Source organism: Aquila chrysaetos, chromosome 5, assembly GCF_900496995.4.
Source record: "Aquila chrysaetos chrysaetos chromosome 5, bAquChr1.4, whole genome shotgun sequence".
Lineage (NCBI taxonomy): Eukaryota > Metazoa > Chordata > Aves > Accipitriformes > Accipitridae > Aquila > Aquila chrysaetos.
Genome location: NC_044008.1, coordinates 71,808,203 through 71,826,198, shown reverse-complemented (window position 1 = coordinate 71,826,198; position 17,996 = coordinate 71,808,203). Strand labels below are relative to the sequence as shown.

The window sequence follows — 17,996 nt, the reverse complement described above, 5'->3', positions numbered from 1 at the left end:
CAAGTGCACAGTTAGAGGAGAAAGCAAAGACATTTGAGGGTGTTCTTCATTGAGACTTCTGAGAGCAAACTCTTCCTTCTGCCTAAGCATTCAGATGGAATAGTCATAATGCATCATCAGGTTTTACACTCTGGAAAGCTAGTATTACAGCACATAAATGCAAAAAAAAAAAAAACCCAAACATGGAAACTACACGTGGGAGATCTTAGTAAGATACGAAGTCGAATAATGAAAAGTGGAACACTAGAGAAACAATCTGTAAAATTATGGTATTTGTTGTTTTGTAGCCTTGAAGTCATCTGTAATCCTGTTTTCAAAAACAACCTCTGCAACAACCTTGCATCAGTGTTTGGATCCTAAGCTGTAATTCTGAGAGTGACTATGAAATATAGAGGGGAGGTGAGATCCGTTACAAATGTCGCTGATGTGACAGTGATCTACACTTCAACTTTCTGTCCACAGTGCCTGAAAAATGGGTAACAGTTTTTTTGAGACAGTGCTGTCCTTGGCTGTTTGCAGAGCCGCATTTTCCTTTGTCAAACCCATTAAATCAGCATGAATGCTATCCTCAGACCAATAAAGGATACCTAGGGAAAGTACATGAACATGTAGCAATAGTTCCTTTATCTAATTTCCCAGTGACTGGTGACATAATACAGAGAAATACTTCTTTAACATTTTTCACACAAGTAGAAACTGCAGCTCCTCTCAAGCAACAAATTCCAGTAACTTTTGACTAGCTGGAAACAGGGTTTGGAGCAACAACCGGTTAAGATTGCTCCTTCTGTGGCAGCTGAAGTACGTCCTGCGCTTTGTCATTATGTTACTCCCTCCCCTGAATCGCTGGTCTTGCTTCTCCAGTTGCACAACAAAAAAAAGCTTTTAAGTGCAAAGTTTGGGTTTGGGGGATTTTTGTTTGTGGTTTTGTTTTGTGGGGTTTTTTTTAAGTCCAGCAAAGCTGATAACCACCATTTCTGAAAGCAGGCCCTTTTTCTTTACTTGTTCTGTTTCCTTGCAGAACTTTGCCACTCACTTCACTACCTGCAGCACCTTTGAGCGATAATGCATTTCCTAAAAGCACATTTAGCTGACACCTGTTCATGGAGCACCTACCAGATCTGTTCAGCACAGGTGCTTCCCATCTGTTAATGCTTTCTCTGAGCATACTGCTAGCAGGAGGCCTGAAGGAGATGGTTATCTTTTGGCAAGATTAAAAAGCCACAGAGCCTGAAGAGGTATTGATATTTTATTTACAACTTTATGACTGTAAAGGTGTTTTCTTACAGCTCTTACGTCTGTATTTCTCTGCCTTTTTTCTCCAGTTGCTCTAATGGCTTGTTTCTGCCCTCAAAGACTGTTTCCCTCTCTCACTGGGCCCAACTCCCAGTAGCAACGAAAGAAACTACGCATTATGCGTTCAAAAAGTAGAGGTAGCAGTGGTCTCCGCGGGCTGAGAGGGATGTGGCAGCGTGCAGCGAAGCTGAAGCGGGAGAAGCCGCCGCCCGCCCCGCGGCCCCTCGTTTCCAGCCTCTTTCACGGCCGGTGTGGCACCGAGCTCCTCGCTCAGCCGCTGCCAGGCACAGCCATTACGTTCACCGGGCTCGGCCGCGGCCGCCCTTCCTCGGAGACTGCCCGCCTGACGGTGCCCGTGGCCGCTGGCTGCCTCGGGCGCAGGCGCTGCTGCTGCCGGCGCTGAGGGGACGAGCGGTCTCCGGCAGGGCGGGAAGGCGGGCGGGGACGGACAGACGGACGTCTCTTCACGGCGGCGCCTCCCCCGGCTGCGCGCCCGGACCTTCCCTCAACGCCGGCCGGCACGGCGCGGCGCGGCCGGGGGCACCGCCGCCTCGGCAGGTGTGGTGGGCTCCTGCGGGGCGGGAAGCGGGGGTCGGGCAGGCTCGCTTCCCCCGCACGGCCCGGGCGGGCGGCGGAGGCGTGCGGGGCCCGCCGCTGCGGGTTTGCCCGAAGCATGCGGCGCTCTGCCCTCGTTCGCCGGCGGCGAGCCCTGCCAGGCCCCTCCCGGCAGCAGGCCCGGCCTCAGGCGTGCCGGGCTCGGCTCTGTGAGGACTTGGGAGCCCGGCTTCCCGCACCCACCGCCCTGGGCCGGGGCTGTCCTTCAGCGAGATGTACCTTTGTTGTAGTGGAAGTAGCTGAGAGAACTCAGCTTTCCTTTCTTTTCCTCTCCCTCTGGGGACCGTCAAGCCAGTTGAGGTGTTACCCTCTGCACTCTAGCTGCCCAGCTGCCATCTTTCTCCAGCTCCTCAGGGTCTGGCCCTCTGTCTGTTTGGCACGTTGGCTCCCCCAGGGTAGCGGGATCATAGCCTTTGGTGCTTGTGCTCGTTCCACGCCTTGTATCTTCATTACCTCTGCAGCTTTCAGAGTCTGCTGCTCTTCCCAAACAGGTGCATTTTGGGTCAGTTTTGGGATCCGTTCCCAAAACACAGGGTGGCAGCAGGATTATAGCTGTGAGTGAGGAGACAGGCTGTTCTGTGTTGGCTGCCACCTGGGCTGACTGATGGCAGCAGCAGGATGAGCCATCCCTCGGCACATTTGCTTGCTGAAGTGAAAGCCTGTCTGGCTTAAAACCTCTGATTCATCAAGGGAACAAACAAACCGGTCAGGCTCAAGGGCTCAGAAACACTCAAATGCAGTAGAAGTTGTGTGAGCCTCCTTGGAGGAATCAATGAAAGGTGCTACTGGATTCTTTGAAACTGTCTTGTAGGTTATGGCTGCTGCCATTGAGTCCACAAGCTTTGAGGAGGAACAGCTTCTTCCTAATAAGAGAGAAACTATGACCTGGAAACCCAGGAAAGGTAAGCTTAAAATATTAGAGCAAAACAAAGCAGACAGTGAGTAATGAAACTTACGCTCTGCTTGAGGAAATACACTTAAAACTCTTTGGTGATGTATGGGAAATGCTTCTTCAGTTACTGCACTGAATTATTTCCATGTGGATATTTGTGTATGCCTAGGTGCAAGAGTAATTAATCAATACTACAAAAAAAAATCCTCTTTTTTTTTTTTTTTTTTTAACTAGAGTGTTGGTTTTTCAACATACCTATTTTTTATAAATACCAACAGGTGAATGTGGTGAAACAAGACTGCTGGGTCCTATGCCCTAGTTTAAAGAGTTATTTTCCAACAAGAGTCTGTGGAAAATCCTGACTTGGGCTAGTGTTGTGATGCAAGCCTATGTCCAATGTTCCCAAGCATCTGAAACAACACTGTAGTGATACTACATATGTAAGGAATTGCATGTATTAGTAGTCATAAAGTGCATTCATACACCTGGCTGAATTATTGCATACTAACCATTTAATTGTTCCTCTTTCATTCCTAAATATGTCTGTTGGCTCTTTCTGTTGTTTTTAGAATGTTTGCAGAAGAATATTCCAAATGTTCTTGATAGTGAGTCTGAAGAAAGTGAATTCTCTGATACCTCTCACAATGAAAACGATGTCAGTGGTTCTCCTGTTGACTGTGTTGATATACATCCTGACCTGGAGGACTTGGATAGTGAAGTCTGCAGTATGCCTGAGACTGTAACTTTTCCAGAGCAGCAAACTGTTTCTGTGTATGAGGTGGAAGACTGGGATAAAGAATTGGAGGACTCTGAATGTAATCCTTACGGTGAGTACAAATTTATTTGTGCTTCATTTGAGTTTTGGTTAGTATGTGATTTGAGGTAGGTGCTTTGCAGGAGAATGTGTTTAAATAACTCTATGTTCTGTTTTGGGAAGCAATTCTTTTTCTTGTTGTTGACCTCATGGATTTGTAATGCATAATTTTGTTGTCAAATACAGGATTTAAAGGCAGTGTTGTGAAGTTCACACAGAACTCTTGCTTGAGCAATTTAGTTCTTGGGAAGTGAAATGGTAAGGAGAAGAATTGTATGTGTGTATCAAGTTTCTCTGGAGAAGCTAGGTCTCAGTAGTGTATCTTTGTTATTCTGAAGCAGAAGAGAAAGGTACATGGAGTGCAGGAATGTAACTTCTTTGTGTGTAAAAGGGGTTTTTCCTTTCCTCCAAGAAAATTCATCCAGACTGTACACCATAATGTCCCTCTAGAGCATGGAGTTCTTTGGAGGGGAGGAGTACAAGTAGTGAGTCTCTGAGTATGGTTTTTTGTTGCTTTTGCTGTAGTGTTTTTTTTGTTTGGGTTTGTTGTTGTTGTTTTTTGGCATTTTTTTGTGGTAGGTTTTTTTGTTTGGTGGTTTTTTTGAAGCTTGGTCCTCTTAAGTGGTTGTGCATGTCATCAGTCCCATGGACGTAAGTAGCAATGGATAGGAGCAGTTTCATCCGCATCTTTAGAGTTGTATTAATCCTCCAGTTTGTAAACTGTTTACAGTGACTTGTGCATTGAACTGAGAGTCTCAGTCTTCCATTTGCTAGGCTGTATGTTAGGACAGAACAAGTGGATGGAGTTTAGTGAGCAGTGGCTGATAACCTGCTGTGTCTTTGTTGTCACAGAATAGTACCATTTCCATTTTCTTCTCATTAATGTGTATCTTTTGCAATTAATACAAACACTCCTTTCTTTGCTTAGGAAATATCAATTCTCTGTTTATTTTAATTCCATAAATGGCTGTTGTATTCAAGTTCCATTGTTTGATAACAGAAGTGGGAAAGTTTTTGCAGCCTTCCTATAAAATCATTCTGACTGTAAAATGGAAATACAGTAGTGGTTTTTCACACTGGGTAATCTGAGAAAAAGACCATTTCCCTCTTTTCCATCCTGGGTTTTCCTTTTAATCTCTTATCTGCTCAAATTTATGGAATGTTTTGAATATTTATTTTTTAATGGAACTGTCACAAGTTCCCTTCCTTTCTTTAACTAACTCATCCCTACCTGTAGCTTATGCTCTTCAAATCCTCACAAATTAAGGAAGTTGTGATTATGGGGTTCAGGTGCTTGTGAAGGATACTGAGTACAAGTGTCTGAGTTGTTAACTGCTACAAATAAAAAATGTGCTTGGTCAGTCATTTTATGACTTTTTAAAAACTTTTAAAACATGCTTGTTTTGATGGCTTGTTTGGCAGTGCTACTAGAAGGCTGGCACGGATATACTGTGTTGGGTCCTCCGCTGCCCCATACTCTGGGCTTTTCATTTGCTCAGTCCTTTCAGTGTCTGCTGGCTAGAAATCTTTTGCTTCTGTTAAAGGACTTTGCCCTATTTTTGTGCTAGGTTGGTTAAATAACACGCTTATTAGGCTTAATTCTAGCCTACTGGAAATGTTGTTCAGAGCTAGCTTTTACAGGACCCCACCCTAGCATTCTGTCCAGTGACCCAGTTCTTAAAGGGTTTGGAGGGCTTCTGATTGGGATGTGGTTACGGAGACAGCAGGAAGGGGGAGGGGAAATAAAAGTAGTGGCTTCATGAGCTTTTTATGTGTGGAGAAAACATAGTAGAACTGCATGCATTGTAAGAGCTGGTGTCAGATGTTCTGAATCCAAATATATCATTGAGCTTTTTGGAAAACTGTTTTGTTTCTGTGGCAAGAACCTTCCTTAAAATGAAGACATTTGCAAATTCAGCTTTGTTTGCAGGCCTAATTCATGACTGCTGACAGATCCAATTGAAATAGTTAACTGGAAGACGCTGTAGACCTGCAAAATAATCTGCTACACTATACCACTAGTTTTCTAAGTATCTCCCATGGTTTAAATCTTTTCTTTGATCTTCTTTAGATGCTGGCGATCTCCACTGTGGAAGCTTTCAGGAAAATAATCTTTTGGCCTCATACTCATGGCGAGAGGATTCGTTTTACAACCCAGGCTGTCACCATGCAGCTTGCCTTGCTTTTACGCCACCAGTTAGAATGACTGAGGCTGGCCAGTTTGATGATGCTGATGAATGAGGTTGACCCTGGTCTCAGAGCTAAGTTTGGCTTCCGAGTTGGATTATGTTCTTCACCGATTGAGTCATGTCAAGTCCTTTGGCTTGCTTGCAGAGTTCTGCGTAAGGCCAGAAATGCTACACCATCTCTGAAGTTTTGCTTAGACTGCTTCTGAGCTGTTTATAAATTGACCACCCTTGACCTCTGGAAACAAGAGTGCAGGTGCTAGCTGTAAGGAGTCAATGCATTTCTGGACTTTTTGTTTGTATTATATAGATCTGTGTTGATGCTAATGATTGCTTGAGAGGAAGTATTTAATTTCTAAACTTCAGCTTGTTTGCCAAGCTTTGCCAGTTTTGACATGCTGATCCCTGTGTGTCTATGTAACTTGCAGTTTTCTTTCATTTTCATTTGATGCTGTCAAATTGGTTTGGATAGCTTTAAAAACTCTTCCTCCTTCCAGCTTCTCTGTTGTATTTCTATGTTGCAGTTTGTGATTCTATATCTGATACTGGTGTTTAACCAAATTAGCCATGCCAAATACAGAATGAGTTGTTTTGGTTTTATGTATTTTAGTATAAAGGAATTACATACACGTGATACATATATTGCAAATACACATGTGAACATAGAGTAGGGCCTGCTGCATCCAATAGGAATGCTGGGTGCTTAAGACTGCCTCCCAACAAAGATTTCTCCATGTCAGACCTTCTTGTATATGGGCACATTATCCTTCAGTCTCATAGTTGTCTTTAAAACATTCTCATGCGACATCAGACGTGTAATGATGAAGAAAATATCTATGCTTATATAGTATCCTGCAGTATGTAATCTGTGTCCTGCAAACAGTAGTAGATTAAGGTTCCTGATACTGCTGATATGTTTGTTTTGTTGTTGTTTGTGTTGTGGGAAATGAGGAGATGGGAACACAAAATAGCTCCATAAAGTCTCTAAGAGAATAGCTGGAACTAGAACAATATCCTTCTTGCCTTTGCTTTGCAGTTAAAGGAAACATTCTTAAATGAAGTATGTAAGTGGATTGAATGGCTCGTCACTTGAGTAACAATAATCTTCAACTGATGCTCATGTTTCATTAATAACTTATCTCTCGAGAACTTTTTGATGGCTTTGTATTTTGACACTGACTGATACTGGAGCACAGTACCTGTGTTTTGTCTACTCTCAGGCGAGGAGTTAACATTTTCCATTGGAAGACTTTTTTTTTCTTTTTTTTTTTTTAAATTATCAAATGTGTGAGACTGAAATAATTTACGCATTAGTTTGGAAGGAGGAAGTGCATGACACAGTGACTGAAATAATTTACACATTCGTTTGGAAGGAGGAAGTGCACGACACAGTGATATTTGCTTCATCTTTTCCTAAAGAACAGAAGAGGACAAGAGCTTGGAAGAGTCTTTTCTTCTGGTACCTTGCAGTTCCTGGTTATGTTTAGTACCTAGCTGATCAAAGTAAAGAGTGGAAGCCTGGTGTTCAGGTGGCAAGAAAGAGGGCCTCTTCTTTTATTCCTATATGATGGAGTGATCTAGGCATTAGTATTTCCATCAAAACTTACTCTGGCATGCCTCCAGAACACGTAGAGCAGAAGGCACAGTCTAACGGATTCTTCTTTGCCTGCACAGCAAGAAAGCCCTAGCTGTGCTCTTTAAGGCATCGGGCGTGGTTTTTTGTTTTGTGGACTGCTGTGTATCAGAGAGAGAGTGCAGCTCTTTGAGTCCTGCATTAGTTACAACATGCACATGACTCTGTGGAATAGATGTGAGAATTTACTATGCCCAGTTTATCAGGTTTGGATATATAGTGGCTTCTTTCTCTAACTGAGTCACGCTCAGTTTCATTCCTGTTTTCTATAACTGACTCATCAACTAAAGTAAAATTGTTGAATGCAATATTAATAAATATAAATTGAGTACAGATTACTGTTGAAGAAAAATACACCAGTAAATTGTAAAAGTTCCTGTGAAAAAGCACAGATTATTTTGTGAGCCTATTTTATCACTTCCCAGGCTTCAGCTGTAGATGTCAATGCTCAACGCTACCCTGCAGAGGGCAGCAAAAAGTTGTCTACCCTGCTTAGTGTATTTTCATTTGGCACTAACTTTAATCAGCGTCAGATCCCTGGGCTGGATTTCTAATGTTGATAGCAATTTAGATCTCTGTTCTGCATAGCCCTGTTGTTCCCCAGTGAGACTGATTCATGGCCCTGATTAGTTTCTCATTTTTTTTTATTTCACTCTGAAGTTATACTTACTGGACTGAAAAATTTCTCCCATGGCTGAGAAAAGAACATCACTTGACTTCAGGCTTAATATATTTTATTTTTTTTTACTATGCTTGTGGGAGATGTCCCATCGTATTTAATAAAGATGAAACTAGCAGAATTCTGTGGAAGCAAACCTGCCTTCTTTAGAATTGTTTTAAAAGGATAACCAAAAAGTCTTTGTGACATTGATTACGTTGATTTTCTTCCTGTATGGTTCCAAAATTCCATCAGTCCCAAAGTCTTCAAGCCATTTTCTGTGCACTCCATAAATCAAATTTGTTTTTTCAGCCTGTAGCTTTAATCGCAATCAGCCTTGTCTATCTGGGCTGTCTTGTTATTTGAGGAGAAATTGTCTTGAATGGCTGCCTTGCTGAGTTGTTTGTATTTTAAATTATTGTAAACTTAAAAGACTTGTTTTCAGTTTCCATTTTAGGTTAAAACTGACACCACTCCCACCAGCTTTGGAAAAAATAGTATGAGGATTTTACAGCAGAGATGCATTGTGCTCTCTAGGGATATGTTGGCAAATGTAACTTTGTTCATCTTGGCCCTGCTTGTTAGGGAAGGGGCTTAATGTAAAGCTTGATCTGAATACTCTCAAACTTCAGTGGGATTAAAAAACCAGATGCAGACTCCTCGGAAAACATCTCCCTGGAAGGATTTGAAACCAAGCTCACGGATTCCAATGTTTCTGCTCACGGATTCCAATGTTTCTGCACTACAGAGTGTTTCAAATTCCATTGTGAATCTTGCACTGAGCCTGTTTTGTGTTGACATAAGCATGTCATTCTAGGCAAGAATACATTGCAATTAAAAACAACACAAGGTAACACATGAGCCAACGATTCAAGCCAAGAGTGTCAACCCTTCAGCCTGCTCAAACTATTGGAGGGAAGAGAGTCCCATTTCAGGACCAAGATTGTAAATATTTTACACATACAAGAAACACATTGGCAGTACATAAATCAGTTGGAAAACTTATCAGAAGTGTCAAACATTTCTCAGGTAAATGCACATACATCTCTAACAAGATTTCCCCCTTCTATACCTACAGTGTAAGATACCATTCAAAGGACATAAGACTACTGCAGGTTAATATGCTTGCTGGGTTTACATTGTGAGGGAGGCTTAGTAGTGTGGCATAATATGGTGACTCAGAAGGAGACCCGGCTGCCCTTGCTTTTCTTCTCATTTCCTCATTTTACAGGTAGAGATAATGATACCAGCCTGTTTGTAAAGTACTTCAAATTCTCTGAGCAAGAATTCTTGTCTAAATAGTGAGGTATTAAAAAAAAAACCCAAAACAGAGTTTTGCATTTTCTTTGAACAGGCCAGCAAAGAAATGAAAACTTGTTTTGGGTGCATCTGTTGTTTCCTTTGAGACCTACAGGGAATGACTTGCAAGAGGAAATAATTGAAGGAAATGTGTTCATATTTCCTGTTGATAAGGTACAACATTTAATTCATACATCAGATTGAGATAGTGGTTTCTTGCTCTTACATAACCACAAAATCCAGCCTGTTTTAGTGCCTTTTAAAGACACTACTTCTTGACTTGTTTTGTCCCATCTTTTAACTAGTGTGCTTTTGCTCTTAAGCTGAGAAAATGCCTACACTGTTGAGGGGACTATGTGAATAATTTCACAGACTAAAGGAAAAATGCTGATGGCAGCAGCTCATCCTGACCATCTGCTGCTTCCAAGGACACCAGTGTAAATCCCATTGTAACAAAGGTCATTTTGTGAAGCTAGTGGGTAAGTCTCTGTAGGCACGGGGAAGGAACTTGTGCTACTTGCCCTCTGTGGTTCTGTAGACGAAGGCTTGAGTATTAGAGGATAAAATTGTGGTGGAGTTGTTAGTCCTGGGAGTACCAGCTGCTCATAGCATAGCTTCCTAGCTTGGCAGAAGAAACTGTAACCTACTAAAAAAAGCTGCAAAGCACACAACCCTAATAATTGGTTTTAGCGATGGAAACAGCTTCCTCCAAGCATTTGGAATAGATCCTCAGCTGGTATAAACTGTTGCAGCTCATTACCCAAGCAGAAGCTCTGTCCCTCTATATCCCCCTATGCAATGCCTGTGTTATCTCTGAGCTAAAGCTCATGTTCAGTGTTTCTTTATTGCTATGGATTTTAGTTCTTAATATAATGGCCTTTCTTTACATTCATTTTAACTCTGTTGAACTTCACACAGCAAAAAGCATCAATGGGGCTCAATGTCTGTATTTGTTTCTTTGCAGGTTGTTTTGTTTGGTTTTTTTCCCACATTGAGGATAGCTTGTTTCAGGACATGTAGCAGAAATCAGCCTAGGAAAGTTAACTTCTTATAATTGAGCAAGTCTTGGTTCTCTGGCCTGAATTATTTTAATCAAACTTTTTCTGATCTGACTGCAACTTCTGCATTTAGACCTGGAAAATCTTTTCATTGTGTGATGCAGGAATTTAAGACTGAGTTGTATACATAAGTTGTGTGTATTTGTTTATGACCCTGAGATCTCAGTTTATTGCTTTATTTCCCTCAAAGGGAAATACCAGTTAATTATGCTCAGTCCTTTTTGAGCTATTGGTCCTTATTAAAATTTACATTGAGCAACACATTTTCTGTGAGACTTAGAGTACCAGTGAATGCCAAGTTCTCATTGTGCTGCTTTGCAATTTTAATCAGTGTAGGTATTGCGGACTCTTGTTCCGACATTAAACAAGTTATTTAGTGTTTCTATCTCTACCTCAGGAACTATGCCAGAACTTTCACATTCTCACTGAGGAGCTCCTTCAGTTACTTAACACATACTAGAAAATATTTTGTCATTTTTTAAATTGTTTGATCACAGATAAAGTAGTATCATTTAATCTGTAATGTTTGTCCAGACACCTTAGAGGTTGTGAGTAAACGTGCAACATTATAATATAGCACTGGCTGGCTACAGTTGGCTGGGAATTGTGTAATTCTGTCTACTGTGTTACACCCTCAAATGCTTCTGGGGAAGTAAATAGGTGTGACAGTGTGATTAAATAGGACCTATACTCCATAGCGGGGTGCAACCTCCTTTTATGTAACTGGAGTTCCAGATAGTAAGGAAAAGTGTTTTAGCTGAGCAGGTCTTCACAGAGTTGGTGACAGTAGTGTGGTAGAATTGGAATAGCAAGGTCAGAGGAGCAGCTGATACTTCCAACAGAAGCATGGGCAACAAATCAAAATAATATATTAGGGGTTGTCTTAGTAACTTTTAGAGGGAGTGGTGATAAACTGGAACCTTGTTCAGCACTCGATGTGAATTAATTTCTAGCCTGGGTAGGCAGCCACTGAAAGCCAATGCCATCTGAAGCCAATTCATATTGAGGTATTTGGCACGAATGAATACTGAGCTGGTGGTGTCTTCAGGTGGATTCTCTTCAACGAATTGGTGACTGAACTGCATAGCTCCAAAAGCACCCTTTCTGTCAGGAGAGAAGCATGTTACGTGTTTGGTCTGGATTTGATATACCCTCAAGTGGACAATATTAGAAAACTTAGGAACCACACCTGCTCCAAAATAGCATCTTTTGTGAAAATAAAATATCCATAGAGGAGGATAACTAGGAACGTCTAGATTTTATGCTGTGCAGGGCTGTTAAATTCTTGTGCTTGAATCCAGAGAGATTTCTGTGGCTTCAGTTGCTGTATTTACTGCATTTTAGCAAGATATACTGGGTCTCATATAAAAAAACATTGCTGTTCAGAACCCCTCTTAAAACTCCCCTAGGGAAATGGGGAAGGGTGTAGAAGGGAAATTAATATAGCTGCTATTTTAAACTTCTAATGGGTACATGTCATAGATAGGGATCGCTTTGGTCATGTAGCCTAAGCCTCCGTCCTTCAGGATACAGCCAAGGAATTCTTGTGGCAGAAGAAATGCTTCTTCCATACTGGTTTAACATCTTGTAAGATCTTACCTCACAGACAAAATAAAGCTATAAATACAGGTTTAATAATTAAGTATAAACACATGAGATGATGTACAAAATCGTACCTGGAATGTTCATCTGCTGGAACAAGCCCTTGTCCCTGTGTGCAAGCCTGAGGAAGTCCATGTGGGGTAACAGGTCTAGTACAGGAATCTCGGTTGCTGCATTCTCCTTAGTACAGGAGAAGAACATGTAAGAGAAGTTTGCAAATTTTGTTTCAGCTGCAGTTAGCTCGTTATATCACAAACTGAAGCAGGACAAGTGGTAATCTGAAATGAATGCACAAAGGTGGAGCCTGTAAATAGCCACAGTGCTAATTCAGAAGCCATTGTCATTTTCTTGTCTGCTGTCAGTACTGGATTTGCTAGAATACTGGACTCCCCTTGTTGTCAGTGTTATGTTTATCAGTGCCTTTGGTTCCATATTCTTCAAACAGGCCATTATTTTCCAGGTCTGAAACACCTTTGCCTTCTGTTTTGTTTAGTTCTAGCTTTTCTGCATCATTCATACTGGATTTGTTTGATTGGGCCTCTAACTCTGCAGCTTGTAGTTTGCCAGAAGTCTGGTCTTTTCAGTGGGATTGGTCAGACATGATAGATAAAGCCACTTACATAAATGTTTCTCAGGCAGACACTGCCTGTCTACTAGATAAGAACTACATTTAGTTCTATTATCTGCATTTGTGTTAGTAGGTAGACTAGATTTAATTAGGTCTTTTGGAGAAAAGTGGGCAAACTGTTCTTCAGACAGATTTGGGATTTGGTTTAAGGACAGGCTTTCTTATGTGGTCTATAAAGTGCATTGTAGCCCTATAGGAATACTTTGTGTGTCTGGTTCCTGCCTGCAATTTTGAATGCTAACTTTAATGATCATGCTTCTAATTATGTACAGAGGTAAATTCTCAGATGAAAGAAGGGGGAGTTTCATCATCTGTCCCATTAACTGCAGCAGGGTTTCTGTTGTGCAAAGAAGTGACTGCCTAGAACTAGCACCTAACACTGACAGTGAGGGGAAGCCCTTCTCAGATACACTGGCTGCACAAGGCAGCTTGCATCCCTCCACAGCATATAACTCTGATTAAAGGATGTATCGACCTCTTAAATCAGCCATGTCTTTGTCACTTACAGGTTATGTTACTGTCATTTACTTTTAATTAGGTTCCATCTGAAAAAGGGTGTAGATGTGGACATTTAGCCAGCAGGTAGCAGCGTGGCTGTTCTGTATTACAGGACTGGGGAAACTGGTAACACCCAGCCTTTGTGATTCTGACTGCCTGTAAACAAAAGGGCTAAATTCAGTGTCCTGCTAATGGACTTAACCGTTCCATAATTGAGACTCCAGGTACTTGGGAAACAACCTCTTCCTACATATCCTTTCAAGTCTGGCTTAGTTATTCCCATTCAGCTTACTTTGGTATTGGATATTGCTAAGGCTTTAATGCTAGCTTCCACCACAGTTCAGTCCTCAAGGCTTGGCAATAGGATTTTTCTGGTTTCAGGACTTATCTCTATGGTTTGTATTTCACTTTCTGCTTGAATTTTCCATTTTGGAAGGATTCTTTAACCTTTTTGTCTTTTTTGTACCTAGTGGCTGTTGCTGCCTGGGATTAAATTTAGTTTTTGTTTCTACCTGTAGTATTAAGACCCAGCAATGAGTGCTAGCTAAAGAAAAATAAGTTCTCTATTATGGCAGTGTCCACCTTGTGTAATGACTTGAGGATTGTATCAACAGTGAGTATGGGAGGGGGCTGAAATGAGGTAAATATGGGAGAACACAGAGAAAGCCTGTAGTAACTGTGCTCAATTTTACAACTGGAGCATGCTTCAAGTTTGACTTGATTAATTCCTCTTTAACTGAAGCCTTATCTAACTGAGCTGAGAGCTTTCCCTTCTCTAAACTAGAGTGCCCTGTATCCTTTTTTGCTGTACTTGCTATGTTACCTTAGACATGACACTGATGTGAGAGGGATATTTATTTTTAGCACTTCTTCCCATGATTAATCCATGCAGGTTCTGTTTGACCGTTCAATGCTATTTTAATGATGTAGGCAACAGCTGTTTTCTCCATGTCTTATCAAATATCCTCCATGTTCTAATAATAACAAAGAAGTTTCTTTATTCTTGGCTATTCCAAATTTCCACCCAAGGGATCTCATTGCATCTCTTCATGGGGACTGCAATCTAGGAATAGGTACTTGTAGCTAGATAGAAAGATTCTTTCCTTTAAAAAAATAAGTATGATTGAGGCTTTAGCATTCATTTAATCTTGATCCTATCAGTACATCTAGGATGACATTTTGGGCTAATTTTTTTTTAAACAGCTCAGTAGTTTTAACTATCTTGTTATTTTACCAAAACAACAAGTATACCAATGTGCTTTGCGATCCAATGCTGTAGGGATGATTTAATTAGACTGATTTTTGTTTTCATTAAGACTTCCATTGACTGTGTTTTAATGCTGCTATTTACAGATTCTAATTTTTGGGGGTGGTTTCTACATATTTTCTCTCATCCTTTTTGTTGCCTGTTTACTATCACAAAACTGATGCTGTAGTGATTGTCTAATTTTACAGGAGGCCTCTCTCTGATATTATGTGGTAAAATATGGTATCTGCACCACTGTTAAATGGTATCCTTTTTTTTTTTTTTTTTTTTTTTTCTCCTGTTGAGCAAGACTGCATGCCATTTAACTTGTCCTTCAAGTGGTCCATAAAGGCCATACTGACTGAGAGCACGTGACATAAGTGTGTACCAGACCTCTCATCTCCATGGTCCCTCCCAGAAGCAGGGTAGCACGAACTAGCAAACTAGTACTCTAGGACAAAAATCCTATGAATCATGACAGTGTTGGCATACCTTGATAGACCAGAACTGTGATAATATGATATATCCCAAATTCCTTCTGAGTTCATATTTTCACTGTTGATAGTTTTGACTGTGGATTTTTAAGTTATTACACACTTAAGATCTGACAGAGGTGTGTTTTTTAGTGGAGAGTCTTTCATGTTTAAGTGCTGTCATAATTATTGCGAGAAAGTTCTGGATTTGTGAAATAATTGCCTGTTTTCAAGCTTTTTACAGTCTGCAGTATACAACAGGAATGCAGTTTATTCTTAGGTATGGAAACTTATTCTACTACTGAAGTGCTTAATCAAATTCACTGGTATAGTTCACTAGTAAATAGCACATTTTTTCTTGCTTAGCAGTCTTATCTTCAGCAGTGAATTTCAGAAAGCCTTTTGCAGGTGGATTTCATTCTGATATAACATTCTGCCATAGCTCAGGGTCAGCTTTATTCATTAATCTTCTATCCATACAGGTACATACTTTTAAAATAACTTGGATATTGAACGTGATTTGGAAGACAAAGTATTTCAGCTACTCTTAACAACTTAGGAGTTAGTCACCACAGAACATTGCCTGTTCTGTCTTCTAAAAAAAAAAAAAGAACATTTGCAAACACTTCACTTGGTTCAAAAAAAAAAAAAAAGTTGTCAAGGACAATAATAGCAGAAGTAGAAACCACTTAGCAAATTTTCTTTGTCAAGGCTGATATGAAAATTGTATTTGGAAGGTAGCTATGTTGTAAAGCGCTTCAGAGGCCACTGCTAGTAAACACAAATAGCTTCATGTTTTGAAAAGCATGGATCCGCTGGAAAAAAAAAAGGCTTGAATGCTAGTCTGTGATTTGCCAAATGAAATATCTATTAAAATTTATAATGAAAATTACAATGTTGCTCTGGTTACCAAAGCTTCCTTAGTTCCAGGACTGCAGCGCATTTCACTTCAAAGAAGAATCCTTTTTTTCCCATTCTTTCAGTATAATCAAATAGAACTTTCGAAAGGGCTTTTAATTTGCACACATTGGTTGGTGGAACTTGTTGCCATGAGGAATCGGAAAAGCCAGAAATATAGCTGTTCCCAAAACATTTGCTTTTATTTCACAATATCGTTGAATTAAATCTCATTAAATCATATTCTTCAGTTCTGTACTGTAGGGCAGAGGTGACCATCCCTTGGCTGAGAGGACAAGTACAACTCACAGGAACCCACTGAATGTGGGTAAAGCTCTAACATGCTACTGTGTGTCTCTTGTGTGTGTTACTAAGAGAATGCGTAGTTCCACATTTGTGTTTATATGAGTGGCTTATGCCCACTTGTTCTTGAAACTGGTCTTGCACTTCTGAGTATTTCTGCTGTAAAGTATGCCGTGACTAGTAAATGAAAAGGTTAAGGAGGAATGACTTTTATGGTCAAGATATGCCATTATTGTTTCATTAGGGCTCATTTCCTCTGAAGCTGCAGGTGCTGCCACCATTGTCATCATGGCTGATTGCTGCAGAATGTTCCTGAGTCCATTGGAAAATATAACCTGTTACTTGTAACGTGAAGGGATGGACATAAACTCCATGGTGAGATCCTGTTAGACAATTCCTATGCAGCTTTCCTCACTGAGCTCGATAAATGATAATATTAGCACGGTTATAAAAATAATACAGAGTGAAGCAGAGGAAATAAAACCAAAGGATTTTGCTCTGTCATCCTGGCATCTGGCCTGCACCAACAGCACATCTGCCCAGCAAAGGTCGAAGATTAAGTGCTTCTGACACTGCTTACTTTTGTCAGGGATTGTTCCCTTTATACTGAGCACAAAAGAGAGTGTGTTTAGGCGTTTCCCATCGTGTCCTCTAGGGCTGTTATGCAAAGATGAATCTCTTCTTGTGGCCATACGTTTTCTGCATATTATCAAACCTTTTTTATCCAATGTGGAGCTTCTGCTTATGGTTTAAAACTATTTTTAACATGTACATTTGTGGCGGTGTAAATAACTAATGGAGGGAAAGTATTTGCTGAATTAAGTCTGTTTGCTTTAGAGCTGCAAAGCTTTGACCTTCAGGAAAGCAATCTGACAGGATACATGAAAGCATTCAGTTGGTGTGTGCATCTGGCCAAGCCATGGCATTCCTGGTGATGTGATTCCGTATTCCCTTCCTCACCGTCCTGTCTGATCTGGGCTAGGCTGGTCCAGCTGGAGAGGTGTGCAGTTACGCTGTTCAGCTTGCTGCATCCACAGAGGAGGAGGATGTAGGTCTTTAATGTACCACTCATGGCCAGATTAATCATTGATTTGTGTGGGCTCTAGGAGCACCTGAAGGCTTCCTTAAGTGCAGATGAAAAACAAGTGATGAAGTAATATTGACTGTGACTTTTGTTGCAGCTTGGGTATGTATATAAAATCTCCTACCCCTTATATGAAACTACTTGTTATTTCAGATGAAATACATAGGTGGTTACTATACCAACTTTCCTGAGGTTTATGAGGAGTTGAATGGAAGATGTTTCTTTTAAGCCTTTGATGTCCTTAGGTCCATCTGCTCTGTAAGAGCCTTTATCCACTTTGCATGCTCCTAAGTTGGAGTAAGAAAAATCCATATAATTTTGTACACAGAGAAGAAAGGAATTAAAATTTGAAATTGCCACAGTATCCATATCCTCTTTTTCATATTAAATAAACAGGGAACCTGTTATTTAAATCCTACAGACAGTTTTGAAAATAGCTGAAAGCCCTCACAGATCTGCAGCATGCAATCAAGATAGTTCTTTGTGAAAACAAAATGATTCCCGAATGCACCTTTACAAGTGCATACTTGGGTGCATCCAGGGCATATTTCTGAAAGAGTTTGTTCACCAATACCAGTGTGTTTCAAAGTTCAATTTTCTGGCACTTTTTTGAATCTGCTGCCTGAATCCATTCTGAGGATTGGAAACATCATGTGGTTTGAATAAATAAAAACACCAAATTGCCTGGGGTGCATCTGTGCCCCCTTGCTGTGCAGGCTGGCTGTTTCTTTGCCATCAGCCTGACAATTTCAATCAGGTTTTTAATGGACTCCTGGGGCTTCCCTAGTTTCTGTTCAAGCAGAGTCTGGCACCAGTC

General features: G+C 40.8%; 1 protein-coding gene across 3 annotated transcripts; it reads left to right on the top strand.

Moving 5' to 3' along the window:
- Positions 1 to 63: 63 nt before the first annotated feature.
- Positions 64 to 6,404, top strand: COPRS (coordinator of PRMT5 and differentiation stimulator). 3 transcript variants are annotated; one of them, XM_030015340.2, is made up of 4 exons: positions 64 to 1,235; positions 2,720 to 2,810; positions 3,370 to 3,627; positions 5,686 to 6,404. In XM_030015340.2, exons 2-4 carry the CDS (start codon positions 2,723 to 2,725, stop codon positions 5,853 to 5,855), a joined length of 516 nt encoding a protein of 171 aa, XP_029871200.1. In that variant the 5' UTR covers positions 64 to 1,235; positions 2,720 to 2,722; the 3' UTR covers positions 5,856 to 6,404. The 3 variants fall into 3 exon arrangements, with proteins under 3 accessions (XP_029871200.1, XP_029871199.1, XP_029871201.1); XM_030015339.1 differs by lacking the exon at positions 64 to 1,235 and adding an exon at positions 1,445 to 1,851; XM_030015341.1 differs by lacking the exon at positions 64 to 1,235 and adding an exon at positions 2,230 to 2,303.
- The last annotated feature ends 11,592 nt before the right edge of the window (positions 6,405 to 17,996 follow it).

Coding starts and splice junctions, on each gene's coding strand:
- COPRS (XM_030015340.2), top strand. CDS start 2,723: ATGGCTGCTGCCATTGAGTCCACAAGCTTTGAGGAGGAACAGCTTCTT. Junction 2,811..3,369: donor GACCTGGAAACCCAGGAAAG/GTAAGCTTAAAA, acceptor TGTTGTTTTTAG/AATGTTTGCAGAAGAATATT. Junction 3,628..5,685: donor CTCTGAATGTAATCCTTACG/GTGAGTACAAAT, acceptor GATCTTCTTTAG/ATGCTGGCGATCTCCACTGT.